The sequence below is a fragment of the Podarcis bocagei genome, assembly GCF_964188305.1.
Source record: "Podarcis bocagei genome assembly, chromosome: 3".
In the NCBI taxonomy this organism is placed as follows: domain Eukaryota; kingdom Metazoa; phylum Chordata; class Lepidosauria; order Squamata; family Lacertidae; genus Podarcis; species Podarcis bocagei.
In genome coordinates, this window is record NC_138127.1 from 54322396 (window position 1) to 54347319 (window position 24924).

At 41.1% G+C, this 24924-nt stretch overlaps 2 protein-coding genes across 7 annotated transcripts in view; one reads left to right on the top strand and one right to left on the bottom strand.

Annotated features, from left to right (window-relative positions):
- The window catches only part of TFB1M (transcription factor B1, mitochondrial), a gene marked incomplete at its 3' end in the record, with an annotated part of 32500 nt that overhangs the window by 795 nt on the left and 6781 nt on the right, over positions 1-24924 (bottom strand). For all 6 annotated transcript variants that reach the window (XM_081187461.1, XM_081187459.1, XM_081187464.1 and 3 more), the window contains exons 5-7: positions 22558-22709; positions 17101-17220; positions 1296-1423 (exon numbers count right to left, since the gene is read on the bottom strand). In XM_081187461.1, coding sequence (XP_081043587.1) covers positions 1296-1423; positions 17101-17220; positions 22558-22709 — 400 coding nt within the window. The remainder of the gene's footprint in view (positions 1-1295; positions 1424-17100; positions 17221-22557; positions 22710-24924) is intronic.
- CLDN20 (claudin 20) lies at positions 5699-13764 on the top strand. Its single transcript, XM_081187466.1, has 3 exons — positions 5699-5727; positions 6249-6325; positions 10570-13764. The coding sequence occupies exon 3, from the start codon at positions 10658-10660 to the stop codon at positions 11318-11320; it is 663 nt and encodes a 220-aa protein (XP_081043592.1). The 5' UTR covers positions 5699-5727; positions 6249-6325; positions 10570-10657; the 3' UTR covers positions 11321-13764.

Consider the following 24924-nt stretch of genomic DNA (forward strand, 5'->3'; position numbering starts at 1 on the left):
CAGTTCCTTAAGGAGGGGTGCTGCCGCAAAGAAAGCCTCACCCTTATCCCAATCAAGTTTCAGATAATAAACAGGCACCAAGGCCTCATCTGCTGATTGTAGGTCACAGAGGTGCGGTGACAAGATGGCATTTAAAGCAAGGTTGGGGAGCCAGTGGCAATCCATATATTCTTGCACTCCAATGCCCATCATCCCCAGCCAATCCAAATTGCAGCCCAGCAGCAGGTTCCATGCGCTTGCATTAAAAGGAGTGGCTTGCATGCTCTGATTGCTGTAAACCTTTTCATCACAACTATGGCCACTACTTGTCAGCAGGCATTAACTGTTTGGTGCTCATTTTTGCTTGGTCTGGATTGTGAAGTAGATGCTAGTTAGTTGAAAGGAACTAGGCCTGGATAATTTCTCTCTCTCTTTGTAGGCCTATAGAGTGGCATGGGCAGTGAGTGAGTGAGTGAGTGAGTGTGTGTGTGTGTGTGTGTGTGTGTGTGTGTGTGATTGTCACTGTTTATTCTCAGAGACATATCTGAAGACACTCATTTACTTTGTTTCATGTTCCCTTACCAAATAATAAAATTTATTATGTTTATTTATTTGAAAGGTAAACACACATATTTTACCCTCAAAATAAGTGAGATTTATATCCACTTGTGATCCACTGGTCATGAAAAGCTCACTGATTCAGTGGGGAAGCCATGATCACACACCTGACATCTGACGTAACATGGGATGACAAGCAGGGTCTGTAACGGTCGGACTTCAAAGGAATGATCAGGAGCTTAAGATGAACTCCTGACTGGGTGCATACCTTGCTCCAGCAAAGGAACAACCAGCCTTCAATGGAAACTGGAGGTTTAAGGAGCAGCATGGAAGGGAGAAGACCTCCTTCAGTAAAGTGAGAAGTTAATACCAAAGGACTCTCAAACAGCCCAGCATTTGCTTTGAATTTCCCACAATCGGGGCTGCAAAGCACAACATCACTTGACCTCACTAGGACATCAAGTGATTGACAGGTGGGTGGCCCCAGCTACATGTTACATTTGGCCCACTTATGGCTGGGGAGATAAGGATCTGGCCCAAGGAGGAGAAAATGGTTCCCAACTCCTCCTATAGATAATACGAGATGCAAGAGCTCTTTCTGAGGAATTTGGTCTATGCTGGCTATTTCTCTCACACACCATGCTGACTGCTGTCACCAACTAAAGATCCCCATGTGTGAAATTACTTTGCATAGCCATTGTATTAAGAATACCATTCTGAAGATTTTAAAAAATGTATGTAGGGAAAAGATCTCTTACCGTACACTTTGATGACAATATTTCCTTCTGAACTGAAACACAGTTCGGACAACTTTCTCCACCAGCTTAAATGGCTGTTCTATTTTTGGTTGCACCAACGGGGTAAAATGAACGACAGTCACATCCACCTGTGAACAGAAATAAAAACAATGGATCTAAGAAAGTATATGAGCCTAATGGAAAGTTACAGTACAAATAATAAACATTTGAAAAAGTTGTTAGCGCAATTAAACTGCCAAATAACAAGACAAAATGGTTATCATTCTGAAAAATTCAAGCCGGGTGCCCACCCTAGTTCCTGTAGCAGGATGCAAATTGCGATGTCAGGTAATTAGAAAGACACAATTAAGAGCTGCTGCTGAATGTACAGAATATCCTGTTGGCTATTTTGATTCCTTCTATAAGGGCTTTACACTGCAGTTTGGATTCAAAGTCCTGTAAGGAAAAACCTGGAATAATTGCATTTACCTTGAACAAATCTACCCCAAATTCAACATAGAAACTAGTAATTGCCAAAGTCATCCTCCTACTACAATAGTCATGGATGATGGGAGTTGCATTCCAGCAACTTCTGCAGAGTGTCACCTTGGCTACCCCTGTCCTATTTTCATATATGGTGACAGTTCATGGATAAGCATTCTTAGGAAACTCACACCGGTCCCCTTTCACAGGTAAAGCAAAATGTTTATGAGCACTTTTACCCCCCAAACTACACTTTGTGAGGGTGCCTTGTAAGATCAGTCCTGAAAGACCGTACAGTTTCTAACTGTGTGTGTACCGCTTTGGAAGATTCTACGGTACCAAAACAAAGTTTTTGACTCGGAACCAAAACAAACAATGACGTGTGAATAATTGTGTAATCAATAGCAGGGTATGTCTTGCAATGCAGTACCACAAATGATTCATTGGTTATGTTGCAGTAGGTGAAAGCCCATGAATAAGGACAATATAGGAGATAGCAGTTAAGAATTCTACTGGCTTTCAAAAGGAGCTTGTGCAAAAATATTGCATGAGAAGAACTCTGGATTTGGAGGTTCTTGTCCCCACACAGCCCTCTTCCAGTAGGTTAGAAACAGTCATTCCATGATCAAAGGACTTCCTACTTGCAGAAGTGAAATCCCATATAAATAAATATTTTGGATAATATGATACAGGTTAGGTTCAAAAGGAAACTAAGATATACAAAAATAAAGCACATTAGAATGTTTTCTTTCTATGGAAATACAAAGCAATTCTCATTACTACATTATAGGCTTGGGCTCTTAGAATACTAGGAAAGCTGCTTTGTTACTATGGGAACGGTTATAGAAAATGTTCCCTTCTATTGGATGCTTTGAAATTACTAACATTATATCCTATTTCTTCGTTGTGCATACTAGCAGGCTGCTGAATTTCAAAATCTAACAAGGTACACACAAGCATATTTTAAAACTGCTGATAATCATACGACCTTCACCTTATTTTGCAAATGTTTTTTGTAAAACATAAAATTACAGCTAAGACGAAATACTAGCTCATCTCACTGAGGGGGACCTAAACCCCAGCCCCCAAACAATTCTGTCACTTCTGTTGCCAAAGCTTGTTTTGTTTTGCAAACACAAGCCTGGATTTTGTCCAGGGTGAAATCTACATACATATAAAAAGTGTTCTGGAAATGCATTTTTAAGAAAACGTTTGTAAAAATACAGTGAATTTTCCATAAGGCTCATCATCACCCTTTAGTGTCACATTGTGTATTGCACTTAAAACACACTTAAAACATTTTATTTGCAGCTGTATACCTAAGTCCCAGTACATTAAGAAAAAAGACTTCTGGATAAACAGATTGCCTTTTTGAATCCTTTTCTCAAACAACATGCAGCTATATACAGCGATAATGTAATAAACAAACATCTTAAAACTATATTAACTCCCTAGTTTTGCTCCTCCAACTTTCCCATCCTTAGCTGCTGCCTCCGAGTGTCCTGCTCTTTTAAACTCCAGCCAGTCTACCTTGTTGCCCCTTCTATTGGAATTGTCTGCCCAAACAGAAACATCTACATTTATTTATTGGTTTTTTATTTTTAGTAAATGCACAATGCAAACTCGTAAAATGGCACCACCAATCTATATTATTCAGTCTACATTCTTTCCCACCTTTCAAGCAAAACTGAAGCCTGCGTTTTCGTCAAGGATAAGGATAAGTATATGCACACAGGTATGTTTCATTACCCTTGTTTCTCCCATATTCTCTTGCCATTTAGAAAGTTTTATATTACAGTATAGACTTTTCAGAGCAGATAACTGCTTCATTTTTTATGGAAAATTCTGTAAATGCCATACAAGGTCAGTGCTAAAACTATACAGCCTCGGCCCAGTGTACCTGAAGGAGCATCTCCGTCCCCATTGTTCAGCCCGGACACTGAGGTCCAGCGCCGAGGGCCTTCTGGTGGTTCCCTCATTGTGAGAAGTGAGGTTACAGGGAACCAGGCAGAGGGCCTTCTCAGTAGTGATGCAGAACACCCTTCCACCAGATGTCAAAGGAAAAAACAACTACCAGACTTTTAGGAGACATCTGAAGACAGCCCTGTTTAGGGAAGCTTTTAATATATGAAGGACTATTGTATTTTAATATTTTGTTGGAATCCACCCAGAGTGGCTGGGGAAACCCAGCAAGATGGGTGGGGTCTAAATAATAATAAATAATAATTTAAATAGGTCAGTTAAAAAAAACTACCACACTAGCCTTTAGCTACAAGAACTCCTCTGAGCTCCTTAGAAGAAAAGTGGGATATAAATGTAGTAATAATAAAACTAAACAAAAGTTGGAGATTTCTGTCAACTTAGGCCTCTCCTAGGCTAAGCAGCGTCACCATGACAGGAAAAAAAACTATGGAAAAAGAATACACAATGTCTTGTAGGCGCATTTTACCTGAGCCTGAGAAATAACATGTACCTACCATTTGCTCAGGATTAGTTCCCATGGATTTCAATGATATTTACTTGCTATTAAGCATTGCTAGAAATGCAGATTAAACTAGTCTACAATTCACTATCTATATAAACCAGGATTGCTCATTAAAGAAATGCAATAAAACCCATTTATACAAAAATCTGTCTGCTCTTGAAGCTTAAGTACTTATTGCAACTTCACAAAATGTGTAAGGAAAAACAGCCAATGCAGTGCAGTGCCGATTGCTGTTCTGGGGGTTCTCCTAACCTACCCAAGCAGATTGGGGGGTGGACTTGTATTGCACTAGTGGGATTCATTGCACTGATTTCCACTACCACAACAACTCTTGAATCTCCCACCTGCAGAGTTTCAAAAACTGCTGGCCCATCATGACCCTGGATACGTCTACCTAATTACCTGACCAGGGGAATAAAGAGAGAAATAATTATGATTTACCATCCCATCCCCTTACAGACATTCCTTTATTTGCAGAAAGGATGGAGCGTCTGTGGCCCTCCAGATCTGGTGGACCCCAACTTCCATTAGCATAGCCAATGGTCAGGGGTGGTGGGAGTTGTAGTCCAGCAGCATCTTGTGGGTCAGTTTCCCCAATTGAAAGGAATACTAGTCTAGCAACTTCATAAATGAGTTACAACCACATGTACTTTTGCTGTGCATTTCCATTGTCAGCCATGGGGTCCACTGAGTAAGCCATCCATGTCAATGCTTTAAACAAAATTAATGCCATTAAGTCAAATACATGTGCAGCCCAATGCTATGAATGTTTACTCAGGTGTAAGTCCCACCGAGTTCAATTAGACTTACGCCCAATGAAGTGTTTTAATAGAATTGTAGTCCTCTCCAGACATGAAAAGCTTCCAAGTGTTTTCAAAGTGCAAGAGACCACAGAAACAAACCCCTATCCTTATGGAGGGAGACTGGAGAAGGCAAGGGGTTTATGCTGTTGCTGCAATGAACTTCACTCCCAAGCAGCTTCACTCCCAAAGCTCTATCAGAGACCCTGCCGTAGCCCAGGGTCAACCATTACTAAGCCCAGACACAATCACCAGAGGCTGTAGAAATCAAATGTGAAACTGAATTACCATGGTATGGATCAGCCTAAAAAACACAACATTAAAACTATTCTGAGAGGAAAACGTAGAACCCCAGTTACTTCCAAGACTAACGAAGCAAGGGATAAAATTATGTAGCTGTCAACTATCACATGCTACAAACCACTGCCTTTTCCTTTTCTACACACTGCGAAGAGTCAGACGACAATAGGGAGAACTCATATTTATCTTGCTGCACCATCAGCAGGTTTCCCTCCCCACTTTCTTTGCTTTTTAGTCTTCCTCTTGCTGACTTGTCAGGATCTCCTCAACAGTGCTCTGTATTTAATCACAAAGCCTCATCAGCATTACTACTTTATTTTGCCTTCTGGTCTTTAGGGAAAGGTGACTAATTACAGAAAGAACTAGAGAAGGCTACAAGCTACTAGTAGCAGGTATGTAAAACTCAGCCATATACCTTTGTCACTTTAAATATATTTCTGCACCATAATTAATAGCAGGAATTATAAACTTATTGTGGAGGATTTGGGGTAGTGGTGGCTGTTTGCAATGTAAATTCTGATTTGCAGGTGCAGTAAAGGTCACTCTGAAGTTTCATTTCCTTATAATTAAAGCAGCTTTTAAAATATAGGGTTTATGTTTTTTGAAATACATATTGCTCTATATTTCTCCTGATTTCTAAACTACTGTCAAACATTCACCATAGGATCTAGAAATCATTGTATTTTTAGAATTAAGGGTTTGCATGTGTTTCCTCCATGATAGCTTTGCATGTGCTCCTTCAACAAAGTACCCCCCCCCCTTTCAGTGCAGATTCATTAAACAAAGTAGTTCTTTATTCTCCAGTAGATGGTACTAAGACAGGGAATGGGCAGGACTGCTGTGGTCATAGCATCAGAGAGCTATTTTTGTTTAATAAAAAAACCCCAATGCATTTTTTTAATGAAGAGAGATCTTTACATTCAAGAGAAGTTGTTTCTACGACTTATACTGCCGAGAAAGCATCCTGAATCTCCCATTTAGCAGTAAGTACTGAACTCCATTAGACTCTGTACATTACAGTTTATGGTGTTTAAAAATGTTCTAACCAAACATTGCAGTTTAATGTGCGTGTAATTTAGTCTGCTTCTAGCAGTTATTGGGATAAGCTACCATTCCTATTGTCATCAAGCTTGTTTTAATTTTTAAAGCTGCTGAAATGCAAAATCTGAAGCAAAGATAAATAGTAAAAGAATGATGGGTAGACAGTGCCATGCAGGGATGGCTCCATTTCCCACCCTCACAGCCTATGAAATGGATGTGGAGTAAACAGGGGCACCTGCTCTGTGGCAGATCCACGGGTTGGTTGGTAGCCTGCTGGTCCCACAGAAATATAGACCTAGTTAACAAGTCAATCTCTTTAAAGAGCTGCTTGTGTATCTCTGCACTGGTGGCAAATGGGGCCGATAACTAAATACAGTTTCTCTGCTGAAAGGGGGAGAGAGGGCATGGAAACAGAAAGTTGTTCTGAGTAGCCCAGGTGGTATTTACCCCCCTTGGTCCATGACACAATCAAAAGATGCCAAGAGAACTTCACATCTGCCAAAAATTTCTTTTAATGTACCTTTTGAAAAAAGAAGTTAAATTTTGGATCACAGGGGACAGATAGTGACTCCCTTCCCTACACAAGTTGCAGTATAATGTGTGTGGTGGATAGTGAAAAGGGTACTTTGGCTCATACAACAGAAGAGATGGCAATTAGGGTTTGTGGGGAACTGAGCAAGATTTGTTTAGAAAGCTTATTAAAGTGCTTCTTTAGCTATAAAATCATTATCCAGAAAATAAAATACAGTGGTGCCTCGCAAGACGAAAAGAATCTGTTCTGAGAGTCTCTTCGTCTATCGGTTTTTTCGTCTTGTGAAGCAAGCCCATTGACGGATTAGCGGATTAGCGCTATTAGTGGCTTTTAGCGGCTTATCGGCTTAGCGGATAAGCGGCTTAGAAAAAGGGGGGAGGGGGGAAAACCCGCAGGAACTCGCAAGACATTTTCGTCTTGCGAAGCAAGCCCATAGGAGATTCGTTTTGCGAAGCACCTCCAAAACGGAAAACTCTTTCGTCTAGCGAGTTTTCCGTCTTGCGAGGCATTCGTCTTGCGGGGCACCACTGTACCCATTAAAGGACAGACAACATCAATTATATAAAATATATGTATAAAACTAATCTAGTTTCTTTCTCTGGTCCAAGTAAAAGTTAAAATCAGCAGATGTCAGTCATAACAGATATCATACAAATGCCCCCCCCCAAAAAAAAACCAGGTGGGCAGACCCTTGTTCTAAGCTTGTTCTAAGCATAAGTGCACGCAATGCAATATTTACAGAAAAGGTCAAAAGTTCTTTTTTCTTAAACCATTCTATTCTTCAAAATATCTACCTAAGCAGGTAAAAAAAAGGCTGTTTCAGCATAATGATGTTTTCATGTTTTTAAGATGTTGGCAGCACATTTTAGATTCCAAGTCTTGCTATATACATGAGAAATGTACAAGCTGAAGAATCCATTAATTACTGGATTCTGAATATGCTCAGGCTTGTATGTCAATTACATGCTGCTTTTCACAAAAGATGTTAGCTCATCTACCATTCAGTATAAGCCCAGCATTTCAAATTCAAATACATGTATTTTTTAAAAAAACCTAATCACACCAAGTCCTACTGTTACTTCTATTATACAGGTTGGTTCCAAAGAGTACACACATATGCACTGAGTTAGACTACTGGCCCATGTGGGCCAGCATTGTCTGTTGCAGTAGGTAGCACCCCACCCCCGAATACACTTTGTGCACTTTCCCACTGAACCCAAATGGTTTAAGAAGAAGAGAAGAGTTTGGATTTGATATCCCGCCTTTCACTCCGCTTCAGGAGTCTCAAAGCGGCTAACAATCTCCTTTCCCTTCCTCCCCCACAACAAACACTCTGTGAGGTGAGTGGGGCTGAGAGACTTCAAAGAAGTGTGACTGGCCCAAGGTCACCCAGCAGCTGCATGTGGAGGAGCGGAGACGCGAACCCGGTTACCCAGATTACGTGACTACCGCTGTTAACCACTACACCACACCCACATTAAGAGGTACTGAACCCGTGTCCATTTCAATGTAGCAGGAGATGGGATGTTTGCAGGTAGAGAGGACCTAAATGTAACACCTAGAGCAAAAATGTGTTGGACTTTCCCAAGCCTTTCTGCTTAGACCTTCAAGTGGTTCACTGGTAAAGTCCTACCAAAATTAATGGACCTGCAATTTTATCCACCCTGTTACTACATAAGTGATACCACCCAACTTAAGTCACTGGCACTATTTAAAAGCTAAGAATGCCAGTAAGTGGTCTTATGAACAGCTAAATTAATTAGATGAGCTTGCATTCAATACTTTAGGATTAATAGTATAAAACTAATGACCTTTCTCTATAGTTAGAATGCTCAAACCTCCTCTCCTAAATCCAATAAATTTGAATTGGAATTAAAAGTAATTATAACATTATTATTCTATAATTTTAATTATCATGGCTCTTTGTCCAACAAAATATATGAAATCTAGAGCTATATGAGTTTTCCATGTACCAGGAATCATTTAGACTGCAAGGAAATAATCCAGCTAATATTAAGCACATTTAAGTGTCACTGATTTCAACGGCAGCGTTGATTTCAGAGTTAACATGCAGCTGACCCTGCCATTTAAAACCAACAAAATTTAAATGTACTTAAATTTAGCTGAATCATTCTTTCAGTCTTTAGCAATCGCTTTATTTACTCTTAGTTATTGTGCTATATCAGAGGTGGTTAGTTTGAATCAAGGGATAGGGTAAATTTAAATTTCTAGTCCAAGGGTTGGCAATGTGCAGCCCACAAAGCCCGTTTTACCGGCCCATGAGCTGCCCAACCGAGCAGTCTGCTCGGCAAGTCCCCCGCGTGCTGTGCTAAGCCAGCACAGCGCGGTGCCGGAAATGGCATCTGCGTACATGCAGATAACAGAAATCGCTTCTGTGCATGTCCAGATGCTGAAAATCGCTTCTGCGCAGGCGCGATTTTCAGCATCTGGGCATGAACAGAAGCAATTATTGGCGCCGTGGACATGCGCAGACGCGATTTCTGGCATTGCACTGCGCCAGTCCAGCCCACGAACGATCTCTGTGGGAGTGATCTGGCCCATGGCCAGTAAACCTTGCCAACCCCTGTTCTAGTCCTTAAGAATTTCAAGTTCTATATGGCCAACACAGAAGTTTGAGCTTTGCTCTTCAGAAAATAGCAAGGAAACAGATTTTTTGTGAAACAACAACTTGGGACCAGTTTCCCTGAAAGGTTGCCTTAATTCATATATGTCTACTCAAACACTTTGATATGAAGAACTGGCACGGTTACAGGGGCCACATAATACCTATTCTGCATTCGTAAGAAAGCAATCTTTTAGTGCTGCAGCACCCACGCTTTGGAACCCCCTGCCTATTGACATCAGACAGGGGCCTTTACTTTGCTCTTTTTGATGCCTGCTAGAATCATTCTCGTTTAGATAAGCCTACTTAGATGGGTAGAAAAAACGTTGATGTGTGCTTTAACCTGTTTTTAGTTTACCACTGATTTATTTTAAAAAATAATTGTTTTAACTGCTTTTATTGATCATTTTATTCTTTTTGTAAACTGCTGAGGTTGTTGTTTTTTTTAAATGAAGCAGTGTACAAATTTTATGAGATACATATATAAATAAAAGAGCACTTGCTGAACCATTAAAAACCATGTAAATGGGGAAAAGATTATACTGACCTAAATTTCCAAGGATTAAAATTTCCTATGGAAACTGGAAAGAAAGTATATTCTTACAAGCCATTGCTTTAGTTAACTGTAGATTTGAATAGATACCTTGTTCTACTTTTGTGCCACAGAAGCGAGATGGTCACTGAGGGCAAGAATAGCTCAATTTTGTATTTCTGTGTTTTTTGGCATTTACATGATCCTAGTCTTGTGCCTTCAGTGTTTCAATTTGAGTTTTCTTGAAGTGGCAGAATATTGAAGGGTAGTTCCTTGTGCTCAGTCGCTCACACACTGTTCATTTATAATCATTTCTGTTCAAGTGCCCTGTGTACAGCTGCTCTGTGCTTTTGTAGCCTTCTCATCTGCTGCAGGGTCACGTTCAGTCATTCATTCAGATAGCAGTGATTTTAAATGCAAGTGTTCCAGTTTGATCATTTCTCTTTCCTTTGCCCCTGCCATTTCCCCCCTTCCTCCCCCTTCTATCACATGCGGACAGCTATAGCCGTGGCTGGGGAGCCATCAGGCATACAAAGGTTTACAACAGGAGAGGAACAGGCAGACAAAAGGTGACAGCGCATCTCATCATGGCATCAGCAGCTCTACAGTTCTTTGCTTTCATTCTAGCCTTGTTTGGTGTTTTCGGTGCAATTACAGCCACCTTGTTGCCCAACTGGAAGGTGAACGCAGACGTAGGTTCAAACATCATCACAGCCATAACTCAGATGCAAGGACTCTGGATGGACTGCACATGGTACAGCACCGGGATGTTTAGCTGCACGTTGAAATATTCAATCCTCTCCCTCCCTGTTTACATCCAGGCAGCACGGACCACCATGGTGTTGTCTTGCATCCTCTCCACTTTTGGAATCTGCATCGCCACAGTGGGGATGAAGTGCACTCGGTTGGGAGGAGACCAGGACACCAAGAGCCACACTACATTTGCAGGAGGAGTCTTCTTCATCCTTGCAGGTATATTCGGCTTGATACCAACAGCCTGGTACACGAGAGAAATCATTTCAAATTTTCTGGACCCAACAGTCCCAGAAAGCAGTAAGAATGAACCAGGAGGAGCAGTTTACATTGGATTCATTTCAGCAGGACTTCTGCTCACTGCAGGTGCCATCTTTGGCACTTCCTGTTTTACAAAGCAGCAAAGAGCATGGATTTATCCCAACAAAACACAGCAACAGTTCCCAGCTGCCCAGCAAGAGAACAACACAGGCTACAACCTGAAGGATTATGTGTAAATACAGTTGTCGGTCTGTCACTCAAGACTCCTGCTCAGTTGTGTGTGTGGGGGGGGTGTTTATTGTAGTTCTGGGTTTTTTAAAATATCGAAGAAAGTTTTTTGTTCTTGATACAAGTGTCATAATTACACTCTGGTATGGTACGGGGGGATTTAAATCACTGCAACAACCATTAATTTATGTTGATATTGCTTTGCAACTGAATTGTATTAGAAAAAACAAACAAAAAGAATGGTAAAAATGCGTACTGTACAGGTTGTTGTTTTTTAGCATGTGAAAGTTAGATATCTGTAATGTGGCTTACTTAATTTCAACACAACTCTAATTTTAATTAGGATACCCGCCAAACCTACTCTGCCTTTATGTGAAACCCTATGTATTGTTTTTAAAATTGTAGCTTTCATTGTCAATACCCAACTACCATGGTAACTAAATTTCTTCATTTAAAAACAAACAAAGCCTCGTGTATTTGCATATCAGAGGCTGAAGACACTGCTTCAGTTGTTGCCAAGGCTGCCCCCTCATCTCCTGACCACCTGCAGCAGATTCCATTTTTATGCTTTTTTAAAAAATGTCTACTTAGCAGTCTGCAGCTAATTGAAGGGTTAGACACAGCTCAGGACTAAGAAATGGGTGTATCAGCAGCAGCCTCTGTAACTAAAAGAAACTTAAACCCTCCATTTTCATGCTCCACTTTAAAAATATTTTTGTCTTCTCCTTGACTTCTGTATGTTATACCCAAGTCATTGCATGATTTAACTAACCAAAATGCATCTGTTCCCAATCTGTTCAGGGCTTCAGTGTGATTTTAACCTGCACATCATTTGGTTTCTTTAAATCCTTTATTTTATGCAAACTATTTACTATTGGATCAGAGTTACTGGCAATCTGCCACACAAAGAGTTCTTGCAGGTGATAGCAACTCAGTTTGCAATTACTTTGTCAGCATGATTCACTTGGTTAATTTGCCTTGATTCTCATAACCTTCTTTTTAACATGCTGAAATGATTATTAGTCACTGTGGGGAACCCCTCATTTCTATTCAGGAGGCGAGGCAGAGTTTGAATCCTTTGGTATATAAGGGAAGGAATAGAAAAGAGACGTTTGGGCCATAACTTGGGACACGTGTAAATTTGCATACACACAGATATTCTAGTGCAAACAGAATGAGTTTATATTTCACTAAAGAATATGGCTTGGCCTCTTGTAAAAGATGAGTAAGATTATTAGTTCCATATTAGTTTTAATTTTTCTACCCATCTTTCAAATATTAGCTCTGAGTTGGAGATGTAAACAGCTCTTCATAGAAAAGGTACAGGAAAAGGGCACTAAAATGAAAAGGGAGCTGAAGTAACTCCCATACTAAGAAATGATGCAACATTTGGGTGTTCTTAATTTACAAAAAAGGTGAGTAAGAGGGGACATGCTAGAGGTGTATAAAATAATATCTGGTGTGAAGAGAGATGTTTTCTTGCTCTTTCATACTACTAGCTACTAGCCAGGTTCATTGAAGAAGGCTGAATGGTGAGAGATTCACACGCTGCATAGTTAAACTGTGAAATTCACCATCACAAGATGTGGTAATGGCAACAAAGTTAGACTGCTTTAAAAGGTGATTAGACAAATTCACAGAAGATAAGGCTATTAATGACTACTAGCCATGATGGCTATAGGCCACCTTCAGGATCAGAGGCAGCATACCTCAGTTGTTTGCAAACAACAATAGGGAAAGGTCTATTGTCCTAGTGTCATTTTTGTGAACTTTACAGGGAAGTCTGGGTGGCCACGTGTGAGAAACAGAATGTTGGACTAGATAGGCCTTTGGTCTGATTCAGCAGGGCTCTTAATCAAATGTGAAACGTGTGTTAAAAATCAAGAAACTTGTTTCATTACCCACTATAGATTGATGGACAGAAAGACCAAGAATGTACCAAAGTTATTTGGTGATTGCAGTGGTTCAATCTTAGGTCTGTAAATAATAAGGTGTCTAACCCGCCCCCACCCCACCCCCCGCACACTGCCAACAACTCTTTTAGGATGAATAAATAAATACTGTCTTATTTTTATTGCAAATACCTGTGATACCTAAACAAGCTTAGGTATGTTTTGGGGCTTTTTACAGTCCAATGTATATATTTTTTTCTTAAATAAAGAAAAGATATGCCAAAACTTAAACCAGGGAAAGAAGATTCACAGGAATATTAATGTTGCTACTTGGTCATTAAGATAAAGATCAAGATCATGGTATGAAAGGAAAACCAAATACAGAATCCTCCACATGTACAACACCAACAGAGTAAGACATATAATCCAGACCACATTGCTCCCCCAACAGGGAGATCCAGGAGCAAACATAGACCCCACAAGAGAATACAAGCTCTTCTGAGCTACACTGAGCTACAAGCTTGAACGTAATAGTTATTCCAAAGCAGTCTCAATTATTTCAGTGGGTTTATTTCTCAAACAAACAGTGGTGGTTTACCAGTGTAAGCAGTAAGGCCATCATTTTCTCCAATGCATATTCGTAGCTCTCTTTAGAATACATCAGAGATCAAGAAAGTATTTGGGGGTTGGGCTGGGGGGGGGGATTCCAGCAAAAATATAAAATATGATAGGAAACAGCCTGGCACTCTGAACTGCTTCTGTACACTTTGTGTATTAAGCATCCTATCTGTAGAATTATTTAAAAGTTTGCAAAACTGAAACATATTGTCTAAACTTAAGGACTGAAAGGCAAGCTTGGAATGTTCCATTAGCACAAATAACACAATATTAGAGCACTACAGGGTCAATTCCAGCTAAACGCTTAACAGGCTCAGCTTTTAAAAAAAGAAGTGAAAATACTCTGACAGAGTCTACAAAGACACAGTGCTGAAAAATGACACCAAGCAATTGCTGCCAACAAAACCATGTCAGAGCAAACGAAATGCCACATACAGAGAGACAGAGAAGGGGAATAGTCATTAACAGTGAGCACCATCCCTAAAGGCATATATTCTTGCTGCAACATTCACATAGAAAGACACATCCAGTACAAAGGAGGGGGGGATAGAGCACCATCAGGAAAAGAGCAGATGGCACCACATACTAATGCAAATGAAATTAACATACACAACTCTCCATTGGTGATCTCAAAAGACACCACCATGGTGATCTCAAAAGACAAAACAGATCTGCAAGACAAACAAGTACCCTGTTGCTGGCACAAATGAACATTGGCATGACACAACAACAGCACATGGCTCAATAGGCCAAGAGAAAAAAGCACAGACTAGCTCAGTCTCTGTTCTTCTCTCCTACAGATGAAAGGACCATCTCCACTATGCAAGAAACAGGAATTATCACAAAGGAACGTGGGTGGCACTGTGGTCTAAACCACAGAGCCTAGGGCTTGCTGATCAGAAGGTCGGCGGTTTGAATCACCGCGACGGGGTGAGCTCCTGTTGCTCGGTCCCTGCTGCTGCCAACCTAACAGTTCGAAAGCACGTCAAAGTGCAAGTAGATAAATAGGTACCGCTCCGGCGGGAAGGTAACTGACGTTTCCGTGCGCTGCTCTGGTTTGCCAGAAACGGCTTAGTCATGCTAGCCACATGACCTGGAAGCTGTACGCCAGCTCCCTCAGCCACTAAAGCGAGATGAATGCTGCAATCCCAGAGTCGTCTGCAACTGGACCTAACCGTCAGGGGTCCCTTTACCTTTAGGAATTATCACACCTGAAATCCAGAATGTTTTACACAGAAAACATTCTACTATTTCCCACCAAATTCTGAGAATCCCCAAGAGTACTGTTCATTGTTTATAGACGGGTATTTCCAGATGCACAGAGAATGGGGGAAAGGCAACACTGTACAGAAAACCTCGCAACCTACATGGGGGTTACATTTCAGGGATAGCACCTAAAGCCAAAATCAAAAACAGTCAAACCTCATTGGGTTCAATGGCAGGTGGGCTTGCCAAAGCCTTTTTTCCTGGAACTATGTCCCCTTTCCATTTTTTTTTAACTACCACACACTTAAATCTGAATGTGCGTAAGTTAAATACATTTAAGTTGCAGGTTTGCTGTTACTGCATTTAGATATAAAATAATTTTCATGCATTAAGCTTCTTACAGTACTTGAATGACTTCTGATTGTTTCAACCTGACAATGTAGATCAGTCTTGGGCTACTACATGACCACTACCGCTAGGAAATTTACCTTGCTTCTGTATCTCTTTAGTACAATAACTACAACCCATCATCTCATTACTAAAAGTACGAATGATTGATTTACTGTCCATACCAACCTTGTTGAGTGAATTTATGAAACGTGTTTGACACATTTGTATCCTAGTTTCCTTCCAAGAAGTTGAGAACAGCATACATACAATTTATCAGATGAGGGCCAATAAACTGAGACTGAATCCCAATTAAAACATGAGGTTTTGTGGCTTGGTTGTTTCAAGATCCAAGAATTAAGCAGGTGCATTGATTAATATCCCAGATTAATCTCCCAATTAATACTCAATTGACTCTGCACTACTGAGAAAATTTCTGCTTATCATTTTAAGTCACCTCCAAATCAGCTTCAACCAAGTTTGATTGGCTCCACTGCTGTTAGTGTTCAGGAGCTTTTCAAAGCAGCATCTGACAACTGGGCTTGTAGCAACTGAGTTGAAAATGACCACACCAATTTACAGTGGTACCTCTGGATGCGAACGGGATCCGTACTGGAGCCCTGTTCACATCCTGAAGCGACGTCTGCGCTTGTCGCTTCCGCACATGACGCTATTTTGAGCGTCTGTGCATGCACGAGCAGTGAAACCCAGAAGTAATGGCCGCAGAGCATAACCTGAAAACGCTCAACCTGAAGCACATTTAACCCGAGGTATGACTGTATATTCATAGCAGTGCTATAGGTTCATTCATCCTCTGCTAGTGCCAAGCTTAATCTTCAAGTCTGCATTCCTAGTCTGGTATTTGTCACCTCCCTAAACCTTTACTTAGATCCCATGTTGACTGTAACTGGCTACTAATCCATGGGCAAAAGCAGCTTTTCAGATTACATTCTTTCTCTGGGCATCTGTTGGTCAATCCTCAAAGTGCCAGTTAGCTGTAAATCTTTAAATTCGTGGTACTGTCACTGATCAACACTAATGCCTATAGTTTCAGGAATTCTGTGCAATTCATTTTGCTTTGGGGGATTTTCCTCACATAGCAGGAATCACTTTACAAAGGCAGGCTGCATTAAAACTGCAACACCATTTGAAAAGAGGTACCATTTGAAAGGCCATGGTTCAAAATGGTCAGTTTGAAGAATTACTCAAAAAGAAGTTGGTGATACAATTACTCAGTCTTTTTGAATTTCAAAATATCACAAACAAATCATACTAGCAATCCAATTCTGATACATATTCTTCAGCAACAATATTACTGTAATGTGCTGGCTGATCTATTGACCCATCTCTTGCCTTTGGCTATGAGACTGGTACAAGAAAACTCCTAAAGCTATGATAAAAACCAGACACACGCGATTTGCCTGATGAATTCCTGTCCTTCTCAAGAGCAGGGGGCAGGCAACTCTAGGCAATATTTGCCTCAGGTGGATACAGTCAATGAGCAATTCCCTTTTCAGGATCTTTGGATCTAAATCTATAGTTGTGTGTGATTTTAGCACTCATTCAGTCCAATTTCTCAGAATCAGACAGCACATTCAGCTTGCATTTATGTGCTGGTGGCTTTGCCATTTTAAGTTTGAAGCTTTAATTTCTAATTCTTAGTACTAAAGAAAGAAGAGACTCACCTCAGGCTTTGGAACAAAAGCTCGACCTGGAATTGTGAAACACTTGTGAACAGTGCACAAGTACTGAGACATAATGGAAAGTCTGCTTCGCTGCCTGGCTCCTGTACTAGCTGTCAATCTCTGTGAAAGAAAACCACTTTTTGGTGAGTAAATTCATTCCAGCTAATTAAGCATTAACTTCTAGAAATTTAACAGGTGATATTTAACTCGCAAAAAACAGAAGAGACTTTCAGAGCATTCTCTTAATCAGAAAAATGATAAAAAAGCTTCTGAAGATGTCCATTAATGTCTAAAAAGGGCATGCGTTTTATTTATTTATATACCGCCCTTCACACAAGCCTCAGGCGTATAGATAGGCATATGATAGGCGTATAGATTTTCAAAACCAATAATCCTTAAAAACACATAACAAAGCAAAGGGTCCAAGCTGGGCTGGAAAGGACAATCCCAGCCACAAGGGGCTTGCAGTCCATGCTAATCAATGCCAAGAACAAACCCTTTTTTCAAGAGGGGTCAGCACAGCTCAGGAACACAACTGGAACCAATCCCAATAGGGCTTCCACTTAGCATCAAAGTTAAGCCTACTGGACCAATTTTGACCAATGGCCCAGATATCCCCATATCTATGATGCAAGTAGTGAACATAACTTCACTATGGGTCTCTTATACAGTCATACCTTGGGTTTAATGTGCTTCGGAATTAGTGCATTCGAGTTGCGCTCCGCGGCAACCCAGAAGTAACGAAGCGCGTTACTTCCTGGTTTCGCCGCATGTGCAGACGCTCAGAATGACGTCATGCGCATGCGCAGAAGCACCAGAACGTGACCCACGCACGCGCAGACACGGGTTACGTTTGCTTCTAGATGTGAACGGGGCTCCAGAAAGGATCCCGTTCGCATCTAGAGGTACCACTGTACAAACAAAAAAGATCCCTTTGTTCGCTAAAGAGTATTTCATCTAGCAAAGTTATCAGATAATGAAAGATGAAATAAGTTTTCACCAATTCCCTCTTTGCCCTAAAGCTCCCAGCACCATTATCCACAATGTACTGAAGGGTTTCCCAACCCACCAGATCAGATCTTTGGGAGACAAACGAGGCAATTGGCAAAAATCACCTCTTCTGTTAATGGAGGTATCTGTTGGGTCAAAAGCCCTTCTGCAAATGGATCTGCATAATTGCATTCAACTTGTTATTCCTGGGACTGGACACTTGGAGCTTATTACTGCAGTGTAATGTTATCTGCACTGGCATATCTGAGCTCAGTTCAAGATACTGGTTCTTGAAATAATGCCTTCTGATATGGGTATTTGGATGACTCCTCTATATACGCCTCATGTATTCCATTTAACACATGAAGACTGTAGTTTGGTGTATGTCTATCAGAAACAAGTTCTTTCCAACAGGCAAGCTCTCCCCAGTAATTTCAGGCATCAGGCTTTTTCAGAAGTCTTTAGGGACTGGCTGAAGTTGTCTTTAGGGCTTTATTTCTATGGTTGCATTTACAAAAAAAGAACAATGTTGGGCCAGAAGCAGAGAAACAAGAATTAAAATCTTCTCTTAGTCAGGAAGATCAGACATTGCATCCCTCATCTCTCTCAGGGAAACCTACTTCACAGGGATTTTGTGAAAATAATGAAAGGAGGAATAATGTACAAAAGCATGAGCTCTTTGAAGGAAGGACTGAATAAAGATGTACTTAAACTTGAAAGTGTGGGGAGAAAAGCTTTTAAAGACCAGAAAACTTCCACCAAATCTAGCTCATTCTATTACCATGATCATACCACTGCATTTCCTGTAGCTTTGTTCCTAGCAGGCAAGCACAAGAAACTCACTGTGCATGCTATTTTCCATCTCATTTAAGCTACATTTTGTGCAGAAGCACTATAATCTACACGTCACACATAAGGGAAAAAATTGATCACATATACAGCTGGTTACAGCTATATAAAGCACAGATTCTTTATTTCCTCCTAGCTGCCAACATACTGTTCCCTTTCATTTCCAACCTATTTCAGAATTACAAGTCTCATCCACTGGCCAGATCACTAAGCTTAGAAAGCAGTTCACACTATCAAATATTTCAGCAAATGCAACACAGCATTTGTGCCAGAAACCACGTGGATTGAAAACTGATAAAAGGGATTTGTTTTGTCTCACAACTGCAGCATCTCCAGATGTTGGTGCTGATGATGATCCTTATATCATGGCAATAACATTAGGAACTGATATTCAGCATTCATAAATTGCACTATGTAAGATGCAATATATAAAAGGCCATCTTCAATACCAAATATGACTGAAACAGTGACTTCAAGGTGCTGGTAGAATACACACTTCCAAGGGGAGGAAGTGCCACAGACAAGGTGCCACTACAGAAATTAGCTCATTCAGTGTCACTACACTGGGCAGCTTTCACTGGTGGTACAAAGAGTCTTCACTGAATTTCTGAAGGCTTCAGCAAGATCATATAGGGAGAGGAAATTGCTCAAGTATTTGGATGCCAAGTGGTTTAGAACTTATAAGTTAACATTTTGAACTGGGGTTGGTAGTGTATAGGCAGCCAGTGCAGATTCTGCAGAACTGGAGATACGTTCTCCTAATATGTTGTACTAATAAAAATTCTGTTGGCCATACTGAAAGTTTCTGCTTCCAGACCATGTTGAAAGATAGCTTCAAAAGAGTGCATTACAGTAATCTAGTTGAAAGGTTAACAGGGGATGGATTACTGCGGCAAAGTTATTCTGGTCCTGGAGTGGTTGTAGCTTGTGAACGAGCTGCAGCTAGAAATAGGCACTCCTTGCCACTAACACCACCTGGGCGTCAAAAGACAATGATGGATCAAGAAGTACCCCTAAACAATGTACCAGCTCCTTTGGGAGGAGCACAACCCTGTCAAGACTAGGCTATCTTATAAATTTCTGGAGAAGAGAACCAATCAACAGTTTAGCTTAGATATGCCTTAATTTAGAGAATTTGTACTTGCAGAGTTGCCCTCCTAAAATAGTGAGCAAACTCTGCCATCAACCAAATTTTGGGCGACCAATGTTGAAGTCAGAAAATAAAGTTAGGAGTGTAATTCCAGTCACAACATTTAGTTACTTTTATAGCTCAGTGCATAGGAGGCATGCATAAGAACCCATGGGATCACCAGAAGAAGGGTTCAAGTCTGTAAGAATACTGCAGGAGAGTTATTTTGCTACTAGTGTGAGGGGAACAAGCTTTTTTTTCAAAGGTGGGGACCACAGTCCCAAGGAAAAACAGAACCCACAACAGGAAGCACAAGGGTCCACCACCACATACTCTTTCCAAAATCGAATTATTGCCACATACTTCCATAAGAGGTGCACCGTATCTGCCACAGGTGACTTTCAAAGGCAGAACCTATTATGTATGGATTTACATACTAAACAGGCACAGTGTTGGTCCCAAGTTTCCACCCAACTCTTGCTCTTTCCCCACAAAAAGAAACCCTGATCTCTTGCCATATACTAGATTCACCCATTTATGTCCCTACTCTGGAAGTTTATTGCAAGCTTTTTGATTATGCTGGCACAAATGTATTGTAAATGCAAGTCGTCATCGCCGTCGTCGTCCCCCCCCCCCCCGCAACAAAAAAAACACCACATAGCACTGTGCTCAAATAGCCTGGGGGACTCGTGGGTAGGATCGTTCTGTTGGACTCTGATATGCATAGTCTAAGTCAGCTACTTTGACAGATGTCTCTAGTTTTTGTCAGGACTTGCTTATGAAACTACTACTAACTACTACTAGTAGTAGTAGTAGTAGTAATACTAGTAGTACTAAGCTATTTATTTTGTTTATTTTTATTAAGGAAGAAGAAGAAGAAATGGATTCCCCTTGGAATGGTTGTGGATGAAAGTGGTAATGGTTCCACTACTGTGTTTTCATCCTAAGAATGAATTTCATCCTAAGAATGAAAAGCCAGAACTAAGGAACTTCAAAATACAGTGGTGCCTCGCAAGACGAAATTAATTCGTTCCGCAAGTCTCTTCGTCTTGCGAGTTTTTCGTCTTGAGATGCACGGTTTCCCATAGGAATGCATTGAAAATCAATTAATGCGTTCCTAGGGAAACCGCCTTCAGACCAGGTCCGGGGACAGTCTGTCCCCGGACCTCTTCTGAAGGCTGGGGGGGGGGGGGACAAGGGCTTTTCTTCCCACCCCCAGCATTTTAAAAAACCCCGGGACAGTGGAGGGCTTCTCCGCTGTCCAGGCGATCTTAAAATGTTGGCGGGCGGCATTTTAAAATCGCCCCGGGACAGCGGAGGACTTCTCTGCTGTCCGGGGCGATTTAAAAGCCCCTGGGAAGGCAGGCAGGGGGGACAAGACTTTTGCCCCGCGCCAGCCTTCAGAAGAGGTCCTGGACCTCTTCTGAAGGCAGGCGGGGGGCGAAAGTCTTTGCTCCCCCCCGCCTGCCTTCAAAAGCCCTCCAGGACAGGCAGGCAGGGGGGAGCAAAGACTTTCGCCCCCCGCCCGCCTTCAGAAGGTGTTCCCTCCCCGCTGCCCGGCTTCGGAACGATGCTCCAAAGCCGGGCAGCGGGGGCAGGTGTTCCCGCCCCACCGCCCGGCTTCGGAGCACCGTTCCGAAGCCCGGCGGCGGCGGGAGGAGGCGTTCCCGCCCCACCGCCCGGCTTCGGAGGAGGTCCGAGGACAGTGGGGAAGACGCGCTGCGCTTCCCCGCTGTCCCGGATATTTCCCTATGGGCTGTCGTCTTGCGAAGCAAGCCCATAGGGAAATTCGTCTTGCGAAGCGCCTCCAAAACGGAAAACCCTTTCGTCTAGCGGGTTTTCCGTCTTGCGAGGCGTTCGTCTTGCGAGGTACCACTGTAATACCTCTTGCATTTGGAAGAATTTAGTCTAACTTTTATATTAGCATAGCATGCAATATAATTTTTGTTACAAAAAGTTTTTCCCTACAAATCTTGAAGATTGAAAGAGCAACACACTAAGACGTACAGCAGGGGTCAGCAACATGTGGCCTAGGGGCCAGATGCAGCCCACGAAGACCGTTTTACCGGCCCACGAGCCATCCCTGAACCAAGCTAAACCGGCGCAGCGCAGGGACTTGCTGAGCAGCGCCAGAAATCGTGTCTGCGCATGTGCAAATACCGGAAATCGCTTCTGCGCATGCCCAGACGCCTAAAATAGCTTCTGCGCAGGTGCGATTTTTGGTGTCTGGGCATGCACAGAAGCGATTTCCGGCACTGTGGACATGCGCAGATGCCATTTCCAGCGTTGCGCTGCGCCGGTCTGGCCCACGGACAATCTCCGCAGGAGTGATCCAGCCCATGGCCGGTAAGCCTTGCTGACCCCTGATGTACAGCATATTAAATGTCTCAAAAAACACAGAAGCAAAATACAACTAAGACATTTCTTAATTTACATATTAGATCTGTTTCTGGTTTAATAATTTATAAGGAAGTAAGAAGCAAACTTACCTCCCCAACTTCCTTCTGAAAGGTCAATGTCATCTGTGTTCTACCATATCTAAAAGGTCCATCTCTCTTTGATATATTCTCAAGCCACTTGATTATTAGGGGAGTTGAAACACTAAAAGGTAGATTTCCTATAATATGTATGTCTGGTGGATCTATAAGAAAGTGTGAAAGAAAACATTTTTTCATATCTCTATGTGATTAACTGATATTTATGTAAGAATGAAACACATTTTCACTACAGGTGGGAATTGGCCACAAGATTTGACTTATCTCTGCACCTATGGTAAGCAACCTTCCTTTGGGCTTCCTTTGCTCTGTGCATTTCCATTATCTGGGACCATTAATTAGATCTGTTAAAAATGAACCTGTTTCTCCCCGCCTCCAAATTACTAAAAATAGCGATATATTTCCCCTTTTTCATATAAGATGACATTTGCAGACATATGACCCCCTCCAAAATGGATTAAGTCTGCCAATTGGTAGGCAGATACATCCAGCAACCCTATTTTTACTATAGAGAATACAAACTATTCATTACCACCTGAAAATTTTAGCATGCCTGACGAGACATTTAGTGTCATGTCTAGTTTAGCGCTATGTTTGCTGAAAGATTCACACATCACACTGATGAAGCCTTGTCAAGGTATAAGTAACCAACCAAAATAAATACAAAAGAAAGTTTAAAAAATCTATTGGAAGGGGCCTGTCACAACTTGCTTGGGTTAGGCCCAGAAAAAATTCTGAGGGTCCCATACATTTTGTTTGTATGTTGTTGTTTTTAAAGTACACATTTTATTCAGGTGAATATTAAAAAATGTGCAACAGATCTCCAAAATCTTTTTTTCCTGTAATTTTTTCTTATTGGCTGAGGTTTCTGCCAAACGTTAGGGTAGTAGGAAGGTTCAGTTTATTTTTCATAATGAGAATGCACTGTCCCTTCCTTTAGTAGCTTCTCAAGTTAAAAAGACACAAATGTTCAATCAATTACTAGTTTTTTTAATATCTGCATATGCCACTAAAACTGCAATCACCAACAGCTAAAAATATTTGATAGCAGGGTGGAAAGTGAATTATCTGAACCACAGTGGGAGAAGACCTGCAGATCAGGAATTTGAGAAGTTTAGAAAGGCAGTCTGGGAATGATAGGTGAAGAAGCCCAAATTAACTACCCACCCCAATGGGGGAAGAAGTCTTCTTATCATCAATGTCTTCCATTTCCTCTCTAAACACATGAGATGTAACCGGCTGTGTTCTTAGATAAATAAGGTATACTATTCATAGTATCAAATTATAAATTTCAACGGAAGTAACTCAAAGTTCAACAACGAACAAAGCAGAAGACCTAGTGGATCAGATCATTATTTAGTCAGTTCATGCAAAAGGTCCATCTGTGTAATGGTGACTATTCCATCTGTCTGTTCGTAAAGTCCAAAAAATCCACATGAAAGGTTGTTACAGATCCACAAAATCCTTACACAGAGTCTAGACAAAGATTTCCAGAATATTGGCCTTGTTTCACCGTCCTGGGCTTCATCAGTACTTAAAGCTCTAAGTAATGCAAATAAATATAAGATCATGATCGCACACATTTTACAGCAAAAATAATATAAAACAATAAACAACTGTACATACCATATGTGACATTACAGGACAGTGGATCTTATGGAATAACAGTAGCTGCGGTAAGTAGCAACTGTTACAAAGTAGGGTTATATGGACAAGCACAAAATTGATTGCGTTACAGGTGTTGGCAATCCACAGATACAAAATATCTTTCTTAAAGTGACCCATATGGCACAGTAAAAGTAAAACCAAACTTAATCCATGTTCAGGTGATATACATGTAAACATTAATACAAACTCATACATAAATGTAAACAATTTTCGGATCTAAAGTAATGGCAATCCACAGATGCACAATTAAGTACTCAAAATAAACCACTTGGAAACAAACTTAGTCCATGCTACATGTACAAATTAGTACATTAGTACAAATTCACAAAAAACAACTATAATCAATTTCAGTATTCAGACCTGAGGGATGTAAGGAATTGAATAAGAAAATAAACCTAGTTTCTTTCTGCAAAAGGATTTTTTTTAGCTCGTTCTACAGGACCTGAATACGTCCAAATTACAAAAAATGTCAAGTCCTCATCGGAATGAGATGTTTCAATAAAATGTTGCACTAAAGAAGCATCTATTACATTGTTCCTGATCCTAGATCAGTGTTCTGATATTCTTACTTATCCACAGGGACATCTAATCACATACAGGCATTTGCCACATGTACTAATCCACATGTAATTTACGTGATTAGATGTCCCTGTGGACTGTTGTATGTACCATATTTTTCGCTCTATAACACGC

Excerpts from the sequence above, each read along its gene's own strand:
- CLDN20 (XM_081187466.1), top strand. The coding sequence starts at position 10,658 with ATGGCATCAGCAGCTCTACAGTTCTTTGCTTTCATTCTAGCCTTGTTT.